This window comes from Aspergillus costaricaensis, assembly GCF_003184835.1.
Source record: "Aspergillus costaricaensis CBS 115574 unplaced genomic scaffold BO79scaffold_3, whole genome shotgun sequence".
Lineage (NCBI taxonomy): Eukaryota > Fungi > Ascomycota > Eurotiomycetes > Eurotiales > Aspergillaceae > Aspergillus > Aspergillus costaricensis.
This window is the reverse complement of record NW_020291803.1, coordinates 19,221-35,398: the sequence shown is the minus strand read 5'-3', so window position 1 is coordinate 35,398 and position 16,178 is coordinate 19,221. Positions and strand designations below refer to the sequence as shown.

Below are 16,178 nucleotides of genomic sequence, written 5' to 3'. Positions count from 1 at the left end.
CAGTCTCGATGGGAACTTTTGACGTAGTGCTGCATTGGGAAATTCTGCCGGTGGGCGGGGAATGGTTGTTCCGTGACTATTGCCGGTACCCAAGTTGCATGCATACAACAGGAGAGCATTTGATAGCATCACAACTCTCCAAGCTTAATTACTAGTTTTACAAAATCAATTGAAATCTGAATGACAAGTATGTTGACAGACAGTGTCTGTTCCATTAACAGTAGATATAAACAGACGGCTCTCCCGTCGGGTAAGTGCTATATTACAAAATTGTTCAAGCCCAGAACCAGCCACCAGTGCTCCTTCCCAAAAAGTGGTAAAATTGTACAATAGATGAATGGAAGTTCTTTTGTTCTTGTGGAGGAAGCTTTTACATCGCTTCCCATCCGCGCATTGAGACAGAAAGGAATGAGGGGGGTAAAGAGAAAAGAATGATGAGGGAGGATCAATGCCCGGGAAATATACAGAGGGGTGAAGGGAGTTTGACAAAAGGAAATGGTCGACTGCAGGGGTCAGGGCATATGCGGGGAGTTGAGTATGCAGGTGTTAAGAGTATATATCGAAGGAATGATAGCAGACATTGCGACTCGCGCGATTGGTATCAGTGCAAACAGATGAGCAATGTGCAGGGGATGTTAGGATATCAAGGAACGAAAGACATATATGCAAGTGGTATACCGAAAACAAGGTGCGAGGCCGACGGTATCTATAGAAGGGCCTTTGGGGTATGAAAACAGAACCAGACAAATGAAAGAAACCCGGGCTGAACCATGGCCTATACAAACATGGGTACAAATCAAAGCGCAGGATACATAAGAACAAAGAGACAATGAAATGCGAGAAAATGAGAAAAGATAAAAAAGCGGCCAACCTCCGTGGATAAAAGAAACAGTAGACACCAGATCCCATACGCCTTGCTCGGTTAATTCGCCGATTCCGCGCGTGACCACCACGTTTTTGTTCTTTTGATTAAATATGAACAAGATCTGTGAAAGATGATGAAGAAATGAAAAGAGTTGTGCCTTCTCCAACATGGAGAAGCTAACGACAAGTTGCTGAGCCCGTCAGGAACTTTGCCGGAGCTGGCTTCGCCCAGTCACCATCTTCATATGGAGGGGTTGGCCATTGGCGACTGGTGTTTGCGTCCGTCTTCTCCTCCGCGAGGGGCAGGCGTCTGCATGGCGTTGCGTCTGAGTGACCGAAGCAGACGCCATCGCACTTGGCGGATGGGGAGGGAGTAGGATAAGGACTGGGCAGGGGGCGAGAGCCGTCGTTACCCACGGCTGGGCGACTGTAGTTCGACGAAACTTCCGATGACACTTCGGTCTGTGCCAAACGCCTAGCAGCCCTGCTCGCCGAATGCAAGACCTCATCCAGCAGCTCGTCCTCCTCTTCAGGAGTCTCATAGCGGTGGATAGGGTTGTTCGACATCTGCATTGCGCGCCTAGTCCGGCTGGAGATTGGCCCGCCAGTGCCGCTGGTCGAGACAGGGCTTTCTCCCATCGAGCGGATCGAGCCCTGCGGCATAGATTGGCGCTTGGTACTCTCGATAGGGGAGGTGATTTGCACGGGAACATTGCCAAGGGCGGCCGAGTCAAGCGAATGTTTCACAGTCTGGAGCGCCTTGTCCAGCTCCGAGAGATCGGAACCCTGCTTGGACTCTCCAACGTTGTTGACAGAGTCCAAAGCCAGAGAGGACCGGTTCGACCAAGGCATGCAGCCAGCGTTAGCCTCAACATCGTCAGTACCAGAGTTGGCCTGGTTGCGACCGGATAGTCTGCGAGCGCGCTTGCGGAGGTGCGAGAAGAAGCTCTCCTTGGGGGTCACTGCGGAATACACGGTGCCCCCGCCATTGAGCGCTCTCTCTGCTTCTTGGCGGTGGATATCAGCGTAGTGATTACCGTGCGAGTTGACAGAAAGCTGTCTGCCAATCTTCTTGCTCGCCTTGCTGGCGTTGGCACTGTCGCCTGAATGGGCGAGAGACGAATTGGCTTGCGCTGTGACCGCATTAGAGAGAGGAGAGACTGGCCTAATCGAGGGCAGAATAGGCATTGGAGCCCCATTAGCCCAAGTGGCACGCTTACTGGCCGCCGGCTTGCTCTTCCCAGCCTGAAGGTCCGAATAAGCCACCGATTGCTTTGAGGAGTTCTCACTCTCCACAGGTGGCACCGGGCTTTCCGACCTGCCGATCAAGGACCTCCGGAACCACGACGACTTGTATGACAAGGTCGAAGATTCACTCGCATCACGATTGGCGGACTTGAAGCTCTTGTCCGATTGCTTCCGGCCCAAAAGGCGAGCTGTGGAAGACTTGGGTCTCAATGGGTCAATGGCATCAGCAAAGTACTCGTGGTTGAGGGCTTGTGTCGAAGTCGGTCTATTCTTAGGATCCCACATCAAACACCACGTGACGAACTGGCTAAGAGCGGCGGGCCACTGGGGCGCCTGAAGGATGCTTTCCATGGAATGGGGCGCCATCTACGTTTCATTAGTAATCGCCTCGTACCGCGGGTAGCGCAGGGTAATCTTACCTTCGGGAACGTAAATCCCAGCTTCTGGGCAAGACGCGAGCCCTCTCTCCACTCACCACCTCCGAGCTTAGCCCCCGACTTACTGTACCAGTTACCCGGGCTTCCCATAATCTCACAAACACGCCAGACCTGATCGACTTCGTTTCCACCAGGGAACAGTGGCTTCAGGGTAGCAATCTCGACCGCCATGGCGCCGATAGCCCACATGTCCACCGGTGCTGAGTATTCTCCTGCACGCAGGAGAACTTCAGGCGCCCGATACCATCTGGTAGAGACATATGTCGTGTAGGGGAGCTTGGAGTGAGTCTCTCTGGCGAGACCAAAGTCGGCGATCTTCACAGTATATGTCGGGGGAGTAGAAGGAGGGGTGACGAGGTTAGAGTAACGGCTGAAAGCAGAGTCGTTGGGGGCGGATGTCGAGACGAGGATGTTTTCGGGTTTGATGTCGCGATGGAAGAAGTGATGGGCATGAATATGGTCGAGACCGCCCAAGATTTGGTAAAGGATGCTCTTGACATGCTTGCCATCGAGGGGCTTGTGATCCCGGGCTTTCATTAATTGGTAAAGGTTGCCATCCATATACTCCATGCAGATGTGTAGTTTGCGTGAGAGCGGGTCGAGGAAGATATCGAGGGCTGGAACAAGGTGGGGATGGGGAGGCAGGGATCGCAGGAAGATGACTTCACGGAGTTCGAGGCAGGGAGCCAATGACTCGAAGGTCTTCTTCATCGTCTTGATGGCAACCTAGAAACAGGACTTAGCAACCCCAGCGAAGAAGAGCGTCAAGAGGGCTTGCGATAACATACCATTGTCCCCCTCCGTGCAACATTGGAACCAGCAGTCCGCACACGTGCGACTGCCACGCTACCAAAGCTGCCATCACCCACTTCCTTGAGGACCTCGAACCTGTCTTCGAGGCTGGCGACTGAAGTGGGTGCAGCGCCCCGTGATAAGGAGTGGTGGTCGTAGCAGACAGTCATTGTGTCTCTTTCTCCCTTCTCTTCTCTGCCAGCAGAAAATCCAAGAGAACTTTGTGCAGCGTTGAGGGGCCTGGATTAAGAGGTAAGGAATGTGTAGAGGAAGTACACGGCTCTTCCAGTTTGAGTGTGTCGGGAATGTCGATAGGTAGGATCAGGTGCGCATCATTCGCAGTCAGGCAATGTGATATCCACGGGGAGTGTTGTGGTGCTTTCCCATGGGTAGGTATGGGTGAAGGTGCAGGATGCGATAAGGATTAGGTGCAGAAGAGATTCGGGACGAAATTGGGACCCAGAGAAGAGGGGAAAGGGGTAGTCATGTAGTTCTCAGGAAAGAAGCGAAGGTGGAGGAGAGGGAAGATCTGGAAACCAGATGGAAGACCCAGAGGATTGGACGTGATCACTGTAGTGATAGGAGCGGATCCGGATGGGTGGACACAGACTAAACGAAAGGATGATCGGAGGCCGCCTTGGACAGAGAGGGGAGGGGGGTTGTTGTGGTGGTGGTGGTGGTGGTGGTGGTGGTGGGAGGGAGGAGGGAAAAGAGTAATTAGTTAGTACGGAGTAGGAAAGGGAATAACTCGACAAGCCCCTGACGCGGTGACAGCTTTAGCCTTTACCAGCTCCAAGACGAAGAGGAGAAGTTGGGTCCGGGCCGTGGGGACTGAAGAGGCGGTCGACGACGAAGCGGGTTTGGTGAAAAAGGCGATGGTGCAGATCCGAAATAAAATAATATAAATTATAAAAATAATAATTATGCTTCCAAAGAATAAAATGATGCAGGTGGGTTTTTATTTTTTTTTTTTTTATTGAGGGGTTAAAAAAGGACTGAACCGGAGGGACGGCCAGTGGATGACATGGACCCAAATGGTCGAATTGTTTTTTCCCTTAGGAATTGACGGCAGATGCACGACAGAGAGAATGTGATGATCATGCAGAGTTCTTGTTGTTGTGGTTCTCCATTTGAGGTTGGGGGAACGACGGCGAAGGGGGAGGGGGGGAAGGGTGGGCGAGTGGCAGAAAAGAAGGCAACAATTGAGGTGTTAATATGAGGGCCGAACGGTGACGCGAGTGGTCCAGCGAGAAAGAGACGCGAAAGAAAGGCCGGAGTAGCAAGCCTAGAGAGGCAAGATTACCTAGTAATTCAAACAGGACGGACCTCAACTTGAGTCTGAACTACTAACCAGTTCACTTGCTTCTAACTACTTTTCTACTAAACCCAAGCTACCAAGCGCCTAGTAATATTAACCCTCTCTGGCCATTCGCTCCAGTCTCCGTATTAGCCCGGCCACTAAGGTATCCGCGCGAAATCGGACTCCGTAATCGTCCTTGGGAAAAAGAGAGAGAGTCATTCATTCATACCGACTGAATTCGTATTATTACTTAGCTACTAATAATAATACCCATGAATAATGTGGTCAACGCCATACCATGCTGCGTTTAGCGGACTTTTCCTCCACCGGACTAGTCCCGACCACTTGGTCACTGAGAGAGGAATGGTCGAGGAACGGAGACCCACCCTTTTCACCCAAGGAATCCGAAAAGGAGGTTCAGGGAGTTTCCAAACTTACCATACACGGGCGGCCCAAAGAAGGGGGGGGAAAGAACCCTCGAAGGCGGCACCTGGCGGTTCGGGTTCATGGTACATTACCGAAAAGGTCAAGACGAAAACATGGAAATGCACCACAATAACTTATCCCCGCGGCTAAGATGGAGAAATCTTGGGACAACGATCGTTTGGAACATGCTTGCGGAGTCCATACAGTCAAGGAGAGAGCAGTGATGAGGAAACACCCAGTTCTGAAGTCTACACCTTTGGGAGGAGCAGGAAAAGAGAAAGGAATAGATCCGTCGTTCTATCGAAATCCCCCAACTCAAAGAAGGAAAGAGACGAAAAAAATAGGTGATTACTTTTTTCTTTCCCCTCAGATTGACTGTTCATTAGGGTAGGTTTCGGGGTTTACGGTTTGTTTGTTTTGAAGAGCCCCCGGTCCACGAAGAATGCCGTAAATTACTGTCTTCCAATTACCGACATTTCGAACGGAAAGTCCCATGAATTCCACGAATGATTCTCACAGCTTTTGAGCTGAGTATTGCTTGCTGGCTACTCCCTTAAGCAAAAGTAAGTACTTTGCGTAGGGCAGCTTGCTTACTTGCCCATGAAGCGAGATCCCATATGTTGAAGTATTAGACACAGCAATCTTGATCAGTGTGATCCGTGGTAGTGTTTCCAACCAATCGCCTCCATCCAGATGTATCTTCCGAGGTACTTTGCCTATGTTGACTAGGTGATGATAGTGAATCACAGTGTCTCTCCCGTTCAGACGGAGACTACTACAGACCAGTGGTGTCATATCTTTACATTACATTTGAATCGGGACACACCCCCGATTCTTTCTTAAAAGAGTTGTCATTCTTGACTATATCGAAATTATGTGGCGCAACTGTCGTCGTTTGAGCCCATGCCGGGGCAAATGAGATTCATCGCGAAGTGAAAGGATCTAACAAAGTTCGGTCTAAGATGAGGTGTAGAAAACAGTTTAGACTGTTCAAAAAATCCCGTCTTTGAGATTTGGAGGAAGAGCAGACTTTCTCACTTTCAAAGAGATCGAAATGAAAAACGGCCTGGGAGGAGCCTTAGGTACTTCATGCGACCAGTCATCATCACACGTCGCTTTGAAGACTCTGGACTCTGGCGAGGTCCAGCCTTAATCGACTCCACTTAGTCTCCGCCTCTAGTAATCGTTAGACGGGCGCTAGCAAGGTTGGCCAGGGGTTGGGCCGCGTCTCTCTTGCTTCAACCTGGGTTGCAACCTTTTCCCAGAGTGATGCGACTTGCTGCTCGGCCATCCCACTCAGGGTCTCGGATAATCATGACACTCTAGACTCTCCAGCGAATGTGACAGGTAGTGCTCCCTACACCCTAAACCGTGACGGTTGTACGGGGGTTTCGCCTCGTATAATCCATCATTCAGGGGTCGCATGTGATACCCGCATTACCTCATCTACAGCATCACCCCAGAGGGTGGAAAGAGAAGGGAAAAAATTAAAAAGAAAATAAGACGAGCTGCATCAAAAACCCAGATTTGAGTTAAGATTACGGCGCAGGCTATCCTTGCCGATAATATATGAGCGTAAAATAGCTTGCCAGCCGAGGAATCATAACTCACTACTAATGCCTGTTCTGGGGCTTTGTTAGTCTACTAGTTAAGTAAGTAGCTCAAAGTTGCTAGTTGCTGACTTCCGAGTTAGATAGAGAGAGGTCAGCCGGGGGATCCACAGGACAAGGAAAAGAGAAGATACTCCAGGCAGTGGGCAGTTTTACAGTTCATGCAGGTTGTTATCTGGATCCATTATTATTGATAGTTCATCTGTTGTCTTGAACAATGGATCCAGCCAACAGTGGCTGGACATGTATCCATCCCCCGTACATCCGTCGCCTGCCTGCCCCCCCTCCCCCTCTTTATTATGCTTAGGTGGCTGACCGCCAGCATGGCAACACTTACAGTAAGTTAGTTGGAATACCCACAGGCTGCAACGACTGATCTTCAAATCGAGCCTGGAAACTGTTTTGCCATCTGCCGGTACTACATCGATAGAGATGTGGCTTGCATGTCTGCCCCTCCGGGTATGCTGGTCCCGTCTTTCTTGGGTAATCTACATGTGTAACACTTTTCCGAGGGTTGAAACGGTAAGGATTGCTTGGTCGAAAGTTGATAGATTCATCAACAGCGGGAGATGGCCGAAGGAAAAGCGTCGCTGTTTCATCGATACTATTGGTGCTTCAGCTGACTGACAGAAAGAGAGGATGACAAAAGGAAAGAAAAAAGAGAAAAAAATTTTCGTAGTAGTGTGAGAGAAAGTACTGTTACCCGGAAAAAGAAGGAACAACAGTAAGACGCTGTACTACCATGTTGTCCGAGGGAAAGGCAGGATGCCTTGTTCCAATCATCCACAGAGGTCTCCGCTACCCGCGCTTGACGTCTACAAGGTTTAAGACAATTCCAGGTGCTTTAAGAAAATAACTCAGCTCCATGGCAATCAACATATATGAGACGATTGTGAGTACTATGTTTCTGAAGGTTACGCGTTGCCACATTCTGGAGCTGAGGGTTGTCTCGAACTATCGGGTCAGTATGGATATGTCTTCGGAGTACCATGGACCGCATACTCCGTGCGCTGAATCACGTAGAAGCTCCAACTATTCAAGCCATCAAAGTCCCCAAAGATTTGCATTGTGCTTAGAGCGCGATATTCCACTGAGGGGCTACCCCATAGGGATAGAGGGCGATACTCTCAGCGGTACTTCCTTACGAACTGATGCATACATTATGCACATGTATGGCTGCTGCTGAATCCTTCTGGATGTATAGACTTCATACATCAAGCGAAGTTGATCAGCTGTAGCTAAGCCTGTGCATCTGCGAGATCAGATCCAGGACACAGACTGGTGCACTGTAGAAAGTACGGGGCACATCAAGTACGCAACACGGCCATTGCTTGTGTAGGACAGCTGTTACCACAGTTACCGATTCCTATATTTCTTTTTCCTTTTTCTCTTTTTTACATGCAAAGAGTTCAGTTCGCCACTGGATACACCAATTCTTGAGACGAGGGAACCGCAGAGAGACTCATTTACCAGGCCTTTTCCGTTTTACCCTTGCAATGTGGGGTGATCATAGCCGATCTTATGATAAGATGTCATCGCTGGGAACTTTGATGACGGAGAGGATCATCAACCCTCACAGACGGCATTAGTAGGCGGGCATAATGGCCAAACTTTGAACCGGCAATGCTCCAATGCACTACATACTCAAAGCAGCATAGATAGTGGCTTCATTGGCGTGATCATTTCCCATATACAGTAGTACTGTTATGCACGGAGTCGGGTGTCCTTCTTGATAGGAAGATATGGGGATTTCCATTCCTGTTACGGTGGCGGGTGATGGGTCATGGACGGAGAAGCCATGTCTTGAAGTTGATCAAGTCTGGAGCCGAGACGCGTATGATCAGCTACACCGCACCTACGACCTGTGTACTGTTTACACTCGTTATTAAGATCCGGTTTTGATGACAGGCCATACAGATGCCAAAAAAAGGGGTCTAGAGATGGATTGGTCACCGCTTGTGTCACTTGACCGGTGACAGGCTTCAATAAACCACTCGGTGGGAACGGCGAAGAATGGAGACTGTCAGTCACCGTCTTTTTGAGGTCCATAGCAGTATCCTCTCTCCCTCTCTTCTTTGGTGTTCTTCTTGTTTCTTCTTTTCCATTCATGAATGATGAGAGAGGAGGGGAAGGGATGTATGCTTTGGGGAGAAAGAAGAAAACATTGAGGGGTTTGTGTTCTCCATACACAGTAAATGAGGACTGTGCGATGCTATGGTGGGCCAACCAACCAACCACTCGAGAAAATCACGACTCGTAATCTTGCCGGCATGACATCTGCTTCCCCCCCCATTAATGGTCTTTGCTCTTCTTGCCACGGAGTGTCTTCCTCCCGCTACCTGGGCTACGCGAATATTGTTTATTTACTTCTCCATCTGTTTTGGTGTCTCCTTGGGTGGTATCATGCCATTTGGACTGTTAATTTACATAATCATGATTTAACCACAATAATCGCGGCTGCTCTTCCAATAGAGAGAAGGCTACCCGACATTAGGCCAAAGTGACAACCACCACCACCACAACAACTAACAACTACAAAGACAGAAAAGAGTTTGTGCGTGGGATTTGAAAAAGAGGGGGAAAAGCCAATGATTGCAATTTCTTGGAAAGTTTCGGGCACCAGCGCAGAAAGGGAAGGGTGGGTGACTGGTACCGGAGTCCTAGACGACTGGCTGATGGGCCTCCACCCCCAAAACGGATAGATCAGAGGGTCGGAAGACGTGGTTCTCATGGAACCAACGGGTTTAGTCGACCGCCGGCCGTCTGAGTTACCAGCCAAGGGTGATTGGGAAGACCCAACAGTGGAGCCGCTTCATTCGAATGAGTGGATGAAAGGCATTTCGCAAGCGGATACCGTGGACCTGCTGATTGCGCCGGGGCAGTCGGGGAATGCGGGTCCCCACTCGGCGTGAGGCCCGTCCCCGCTACCCGACAGACCCGGCTATGGATCTAGTTCTCTAGTCAGCCAGTAGTCGTTGCGTCCGGCGAGATGGTGAGGATTACGATGGAGTTCCCAAACGCATCCGTTACCAACAAATGGATCTCTTGGGTGTCTCGCGGCCCAGTTGACCTATCTCGCTAGCAGCTCCGCTGCTCCTTAGGGATCTCTTAGCCCGGCTACTATGTCAGTAGCTTTCGAAGCCGGCTCATTCCAAGAGCGTTCCAGAAGGATGAAGGACGTTCATGGAATCGACGAAGAAGGAGATCAGGAGACGAAAATCTCGCAATTACCTTCTCTAGGCAAAGAAGCTCATCGTGAGCGGCACCCCCGTCGGCTTTGCCGCTTGAGTTGACCGTTGGAGCGGAATAACTATGGGTAATAATATTGAGAGTGGCTCTCTATCGTCGACGGACTACGGAACGCCATGGAGGATCAACAAAGAATTCCCTGCAGGTAAAGCCGACTAAAGACCTTCTGGAACGCCACTAAGGATTCCACATTATTAATTCTCAATTGCCCCAGTCCATGACTTTCTTCGGGGGGGGTGATCAAAAGTACCTACGAGCTTAGGCAGGTACAGGATGTGCTTGCATCAGGATGTGCGTTCTCCAGATGGATACCTCTGCCCAGTTTCTGCTCTTACTCACATGGGTGCCACCTTTCAGTGGGTGCGCTGTGTCTACTCGACTGTGTACAGACCCTCCTGTTGATCAGTCCCATCTAGCAAAGACAAATTTTATCAAGGCTGGCCAATCGTGATGTGAGTCAGGCTTGTGTTGACCCTGACGAAACATGATTGCTGGATTAGCCGGCTGGACTTGCAGTAGTCTCAGGGTGTCTGCATTCCCGCATGCCAGATCTACCCTTTCCCCTCTTTTTGGCTCCCATTTTCCAATTTCTCCGACGCGGTGTGCAGAAAGCTGTGTAGATCGATGAGAATCCTACTAGGATATCGGAGGACTGTGAAGAGAGTCCGATGAGAATGTAATCTCGCTTCAGATATGATGCATCTCAGTCAGCCTATGAAGAGGCGGGGAAGGCAGATATACCAGCGGAATTGACTGACTTTTCAGCTCACTTCATTCAAGTGTTCATAATTCCTTTTCTTCCCCTTATCTTTGGGATCTGTGCAGTTAGTGCATGCTACGTCATTGTTCTCAGCTTCATTCTCACATTGGTTAACATACTTCGTAGTGGTTCGTGACTCCAAGATACTTTCAGCTGAAGCCAAGTAGTGAGGGTAGCCAGGAGAGTAACAATATGTGCCCGCCGAGCTGATGCGAAACAAGCCACCAGCAGTGCAAACGAGCACACAAAAGCGCCGAGACATGCGTTTGACACTAAGCAGACCGTTTGCAAGACATTTCATCTTAGACCAACGTCGAGCTATCTGTATGACACTATCATGAGAATCAACCTCTGAGAGGCAGACGCGAGTTTTTGACCTGCCCAACTTGGAAAATGACGATTTCCAGTGCAAAATGAGGGGAACATGGCGTTTTCCGTGCTCAACAATACCATCAGCCTCAGGTATTGACTTCTTCTTCGGACGGAACTTACCACTCAGGCTTCATGATATTGTCATGAGCCACCAGCATTACTTTCCCCTTCACAAAGTGTCACGCGTCACTAACTGGTGGCTGGCGCCTAGATGCTTATCGAATACCTTCGCAGGCAGTTTCCTCCGTCTTCATTCACCGTCTCACTAACACTGTTCACTGGAGCTTACGTTGCCTGGGCAGGAAGGATGCCATAGTGATAGATCCTGCTGAGAGCCTATAAAGTCGCCTGGAAATTGTTTACTTTGTTTCTCCTTCGTTCTATCTCGCGTCTTCGACTTCGTGGCTGGTATCTAGCTGATCTGACGCAACTTCATCATCGTCCTACTGATAGTCGTTCCCCCCGGATAGCTCTCACCATGGGGCCGTCCAGACGAGCCAACGTGGTTCCGAACGCCTTTGCCGGTGGCTATAGCCAGACAGTCAAAAATCGGTCAGTCTCTGCTAGACACGCTTCAGATCGGTCTGGCTGACTATACTATAGGCTTGACAAGGTTGTCTTCCCGGATAGGTATGTCTACTACTTCACTCTATACTGCATGGGATATCATTCTGTTCTACGGCTGACGCGAGCTTAGAATCAAGTGCGGAACCTGCAAGAAGTTTCGGTACATCGGCACTTTTTCTAACAGACAGTTGGACATCCTACGTCATGCCGTAGTGGCCAATGGAGTTTCGCCTGTTACCAGCGGAATTGCCAGATGCAGACAGTGCACCGGTCCAGGCAATACTGAATTGAAATGCTCCCAGTGTGACCGTGTCAAATCGATTGAAGAGTTCGCGAAGAACCAGCGTCAGGAGCGTGATACTGCGGTATGTTTCCCCGGTTTAGTCGCGGTGGAGTGCAGCTGGGCTAATCTCGGGACAGCGATGCATGAACTGTGTCCAGAAGCATACGGAGACTGAACCCTTGATTGATGAAATGAAGCAGATCACCGGAGGCGATGATAATACTGCTAGCTCTGTTACTGTTGGGAATCCCCCATGATCTCTACTTCTATATCATCTTTATTTTAGTTGGGATGTACTGACAAGCTCGAAGAGTCAGGCAGGCACTAGCTCTATGGCTATCTCGCTCAAGCGGCTCCAGCTGACCGGTGCTCATGAAGGATCTGGTTACAGCGATGATGAGGATGACGATGACGATTTGTCCGTTGGCGGCGGTGTCTTTCTTGAACCTGGACACACCGACGAGAACAGCAGCGCCAATAAGGGCAAAGAGAGAGTCTTCACCGGCTACGATCCTCAGGGAAACCCCCATGTACTCACTCACCGTGCGGAGGCCACCCAGTCCTACGAGAGCGAATGGTCTGTCTGGGGAGTCAAGAGCAAGGCTACCAGAAGTGAGGCCGGTCCCGCCAGAGCTACGCCGAAGAAGGAGTCCAAGTTCGCGAAGATTCCGGTAAGTGCTAATGACTTTGCATATCTACGAAGAGTCGATGTTAATGACGAGTGATCCCGCGTAGCGCACCATCTATGAGAAGGGTGAACTGCCGAGCATGGCCATTCCCGACGCCAGCGGTGCGAATATTCCTTCTGACGATGAGGAAGAAGAGAATGATCTGGACGGCTTTCTGTGAGCACGCTTGGTATCCCAGGGCAGAACTCAGGTGTAACAGTGATTGTGATCGTACTGAGTCTGAAGTTATTGGGATTATTGAGGTGACTGAAAAGCTGTGAAAACCCATATGAATTTCTTCTGTCCTCCAATTCGGGCTACTGTCTTAATTCTCTTATTCGGCTAACCAGTCTTGCTTTTCTGAGATGGTGTGACAAATGTACTGTGGCAGCCGGAAGCGATGGGTCACTGCTAGTAGGAGGCGCAATAGTGGCTGTTTTTCCAATGGTGGTCCCATTGCTGTTACTATTCGGTTGTTGTATCCTTTGTAGTGCCAATTGAAGAATATGGACGGTTCCACCTTTATCAACCATGGATGAAGCGATCTTGGTTTCTACTACAAAGTAGGCTGGTTCCCGCCCAGGAACCATAGACTGCCGACCCGCTGGATCTATACTAGTAGTGTGGTGTCTTTATATAGTGGGTTAGGGAAACATCGTGGATGATTGTAGAGCTTCGCTAGGTAGCAACTCGCCACCGATGGTCATTTCAAGAAGCCAGTTCTGTAAATTGCCATTGGCGAATGGTAATAATATTGATGAAAATAGAAGGTCACTCAAAGGCGAAATGATTCCATTCCGTCTCCCAAAAGAGATCCCCGCAGCCCCGCTGGCCATGACGTAAACGGCCATCCTGTCTTTTCTTTCCAGTGTAGACAACTCTGTCAAGTGTCAACATCTTTTTTTTTTAGTTGTCATCTGCTTTTTTCTTCTTTGTCTTTCGAATTTCTGTTTCTTTCTGCATCAGACACGCGACGACCCACTCAAGCTGTCAGTCTTCAGCTCTTTTTTCTGTTTTGTTGCCAGACCCAGCCCACTTCGCTACACACTGAGTGTATCCCGTTGGTTTCAGCATCCGTCGCCCCTCTTCCTGCCCCGTCTTTATTTTCTACTTCTTTCCCTCTGTTCTGGTGCAGACCAGTCTGTCCGTTGCCACACGATTGTCGCACCTCTGCTTCCATTTGCTTTGATATTTCTGTCCTTGACGCTCCCGGTAGCCATTTACTACACCAGCTCGTTACCTCACTCACAAGGCTGCTCTGGTGATTACCTTGCGCTCGTGATCACGCAGGGCAGACAAGACTGACCGGCGTCGTGCGCCCCGGCACCCAGCGCGATGGCTTACAACAGCTTCCCCAACAGTCCTTCTTACTCGCAGTTTGGAAGCATGAACCATGCCAATCCAGCCGAAAATGGCGCATCTTCTTACACTCCTCCGTACCCTGCACAATATGGGCCGGAGCAGGTGAATATGCCTCAGCCTCAGGTTCCTCCTACCTCCGCTTCTCCGACAGGTTACTATCCGAAACCTCCCTACGAGCCAGCTCCATGGCAGCAACAGCAGCATCAGCAGCAAGCACCACCACCACCTCCTCCTCCCGGGAGGATCAACGAGGCTGTGAATTCGGCCTTTCGCCAGGCTGACTCTCCAGCCTATCTGTCTCCAGAGGTGGTCTCTCAGATAACTGCGACGGTGATACAACAGCTGAAAGCGACGGGGTTGGACAATTTGCAAAGTGATCAACAGCCGTCACCACCACCACCGCCGCAATGGAGTCATCCAGCTACAGCCGCCATGTATGGTGAACCGTCTCATTCACCTAGGCCGCAGAATACCCCTCCACCACCGCCTAAGATTCCCCAGGGTAACCCGGAATACCAAGCACCTGTGCCGCCTGTACATCCCAGCAGCCCTCATTTATTCCCCGGACCATCCGTGGGGCAGCCGGGTGAAAGACGCGGATCGCCAACAAGCCAGAGTCAGGCCAGCGAGCATCATCAGAGCATGGAGTCCCGACCAAAGCCGCCATCAAGGGAAGCTACGGTAACTGAAATGACAACGTTGGATAAAGTATGGGGCAAGTTCTTCGAGGACGGGAAGCCAACAGAAAAGCTCAGCATGCTATTGCGCGGCATCGCAGTCCACCTTGTAAGTGCAGTCCGCAACCGGTGTGTTCTGGGGCTAACGAATCTGCTGGGTAGATCGAGAATTACCCGCCGGAGAATACTCTCGTCGTAGTTCCTGAGAAGATGAAACAGTTCTATGCAGATACAAGTGTGTCATCTGATCCATACCCTTGGGAAGGTCGGTTCTCGCGAACCTCAGTAATGGAGCGATTGTTGCTGACCTATGACTAGACATCTTTGACGACCGTACATCCCAGATCTCGAGGTTGCTGCGAAGGCTTGAAGTGGAACATCATCTCGTACAAAATAAACTCCATGAGAGGCCTGATATCCCGGGCCTGACTCCTCGTGGTTTTGCCCGCTGGGCTACTTTAATGATTCAGGCCCATCCTGAGAAAGAGTACGAGCGCTTCCAGAAGGCGCTCTTGAACATGCCCATCAACAACCCTGATAACAGGAGTGAGAGACTACCCAAGGAGTTCTCAAGGCGCTTGTTCCCTGATGCCCCAGACCTCTCATTGAGGGAAGAGATTGATCAGAAAATCATGGAGTTTTGCAACGTCGACTTGCCGCCCATTACCGAGGACGAGCTGAAAAAGGTAGCCGCACAGCGTCACAAGAAATCTGCGCACAAGGCATCAGTGAGCTCCGTCGACTCAACCCCTTCAATGGGAGAGCGTGAACGTCAACCCTACTATAGCACATCGTCTTCTGCTATTGTCGATGATGAGGACAAAGAGGTACCATCGCGGCCTATTGAACGCGAAAGGAAGCCCTACACTGCGCATCCTGGAGGTGGTAAAGTGTACGAAGATAAAGCACCCAGCCATCGCCATGCGAACTCGATGTCCGCAGGATCTGGCTCGAAAGATGGCCCGATCGAGATCGGACCCCGAATGTCGGAGACGCACCTCCACACCGGGACTTCACGTCCCACAACTACGTTCGGACGATCTCGAAGTCCGTCACGGGGTGCTCATACAGGCGGCGACTATAGGCACTCCGAAAGCGACCTGTTAGGCCATGGTAGTGGCTCTCGATATGGAGGGTTGTCGGACAATGACTACTACTACCCCTCAACTACATCTCCCCTTCCGGGAGACATCGACGACAGTCGCAAATATCACAACCTTAGCCCCGATCATGGCGATAGGCGACTATACGATGCCCTGCGGAACCGAGACAGCGAACGAGAAAAACTCAAGCGCAGCAGCTGGGGCGGCGACGAGGATTACTATCGCGCGGCCACCGGCTACGACTATAAACCGTATGGGTATAGGTGATATTGATCTGCTGACCGTGTTTGACCATTGATACTTATCGTTCTGGCGCGCTTTTTGTATGAAAAGAGATATCCGTTTATGAGTTATGACTTATGATAGCGTTCATTATCATTCTTGGCTTCTTACGTCTTATATTTAGCCACTCTGACTTTATTCCTTTTTGAACGTGTACCACGAAGTTCCCTCAGTTAAT

The 16,178-nt window shown here is 50.3% G+C and overlaps 5 protein-coding genes across 5 annotated transcripts; 4 read left to right on the top strand and 1 right to left on the bottom strand.

The window, feature by feature from the left end:
- Positions 1-8: 8 nt before the first annotated feature.
- Positions 9-731, top strand: BO79DRAFT_224448 (uncharacterized protein; the record flags this gene model as incomplete). Its single annotated transcript, XM_025683674.1, has 4 exons — positions 9-85; positions 345-417; positions 510-543; positions 640-731. The coding sequence occupies 4 exons, from the start codon at positions 9-11 to the stop codon at positions 729-731; spliced, it is 276 nt and encodes a 91-aa protein (XP_025543758.1).
- Positions 732-886: 155 nt separating this feature from the next.
- BO79DRAFT_41637 (serine/threonine-protein kinase) lies at positions 887-3,638 on the bottom strand. The gene is made up of 3 exons (XM_025689224.1): positions 3,338-3,638; positions 2,532-3,275; positions 887-2,478 (listed from the first exon to the last, which is right to left on the bottom strand). The coding sequence occupies exons 1-3, from the start codon at positions 3,509-3,511 to the stop codon at positions 1,042-1,044; spliced, it is 2,355 nt and encodes a 784-aa protein (XP_025543757.1). The 5' UTR covers positions 3,512-3,638; the 3' UTR covers positions 887-1,041.
- Positions 3,639-9,686: 6,048 nt separating this feature from the next.
- BO79DRAFT_272185 (uncharacterized protein) lies at positions 9,687-10,551 on the top strand. The gene is made up of 3 exons (XM_025687418.1): positions 9,687-9,965; positions 10,141-10,217; positions 10,316-10,551. Exons 1-2 carry the CDS (start codon positions 9,800-9,802, stop codon positions 10,164-10,166), a joined length of 192 nt encoding a protein of 63 aa, XP_025543756.1. The 5' UTR covers positions 9,687-9,799; the 3' UTR covers positions 10,167-10,217; positions 10,316-10,551.
- Positions 10,552-11,230: 679 nt separating this feature from the next.
- Positions 11,231-13,002, top strand: BO79DRAFT_165182 (uncharacterized protein). The gene is made up of 6 exons (XM_025679243.1): positions 11,231-11,610; positions 11,662-11,688; positions 11,756-11,990; positions 12,046-12,147; positions 12,226-12,579; positions 12,644-13,002. Exons 1-6 carry the CDS (start codon positions 11,537-11,539, stop codon positions 12,755-12,757), a joined length of 906 nt encoding a protein of 301 aa, XP_025543755.1. The 5' UTR covers positions 11,231-11,536; the 3' UTR covers positions 12,758-13,002.
- A 473-nt stretch (positions 13,003-13,475) lies between these two features.
- BO79DRAFT_234844 (uncharacterized protein) lies at positions 13,476-16,161 on the top strand. The gene is made up of 3 exons (XM_025684420.1): positions 13,476-14,724; positions 14,778-14,880; positions 14,934-16,161. Exons 1-3 carry the CDS (start codon positions 13,912-13,914, stop codon positions 15,983-15,985), a joined length of 1,968 nt encoding a protein of 655 aa, XP_025543754.1. The 5' UTR covers positions 13,476-13,911; the 3' UTR covers positions 15,986-16,161.
- The last annotated feature ends 17 nt before the right edge of the window (positions 16,162-16,178 follow it).

Coding starts and splice junctions, on each gene's coding strand:
- BO79DRAFT_41637 (XM_025689224.1), bottom strand. CDS start 3,511: ATGACTGTCTGCTACGACCACCACTCCTTATCACGGGGCGCTGCACCC. Junction 3,276..3,337: donor TTGCACGGAGGGGGACAATG/GTATGTTATCGC, acceptor TCCTGTTTCTAG/GTTGCCATCAAGACGATGAA. Junction 2,479..2,531: donor TGGGATTTACGTTCCCGAAG/GTAAGATTACCC, acceptor AATGAAACGTAG/ATGGCGCCCCATTCCATGGA.
- BO79DRAFT_272185 (XM_025687418.1), top strand. CDS start 9,800: ATGTCAGTAGCTTTCGAAGCCGGCTCATTCCAAGAGCGTTCCAGAAGG. Junction 9,966..10,140: donor CCGTCGGCTTTGCCGCTTGA/GTTGACCGTTGG, acceptor CAATTGCCCCAG/TCCATGACTTTCTTCGGGGG.
- BO79DRAFT_165182 (XM_025679243.1), top strand. CDS start 11,537: ATGGGGCCGTCCAGACGAGCCAACGTGGTTCCGAACGCCTTTGCCGGT. Junction 11,611..11,661: donor AGCCAGACAGTCAAAAATCG/GTCAGTCTCTGC, acceptor ACTATACTATAG/GCTTGACAAGGTTGTCTTCC. Junction 11,991..12,045: donor GTCAGGAGCGTGATACTGCG/GTATGTTTCCCC, acceptor ATCTCGGGACAG/CGATGCATGAACTGTGTCCA.
- BO79DRAFT_234844 (XM_025684420.1), top strand. CDS start 13,912: ATGGCTTACAACAGCTTCCCCAACAGTCCTTCTTACTCGCAGTTTGGA. Junction 14,725..14,777: donor GCGGCATCGCAGTCCACCTT/GTAAGTGCAGTC, acceptor TCTGCTGGGTAG/ATCGAGAATTACCCGCCGGA. Junction 14,881..14,933: donor TGATCCATACCCTTGGGAAG/GTCGGTTCTCGC, acceptor ACCTATGACTAG/ACATCTTTGACGACCGTACA.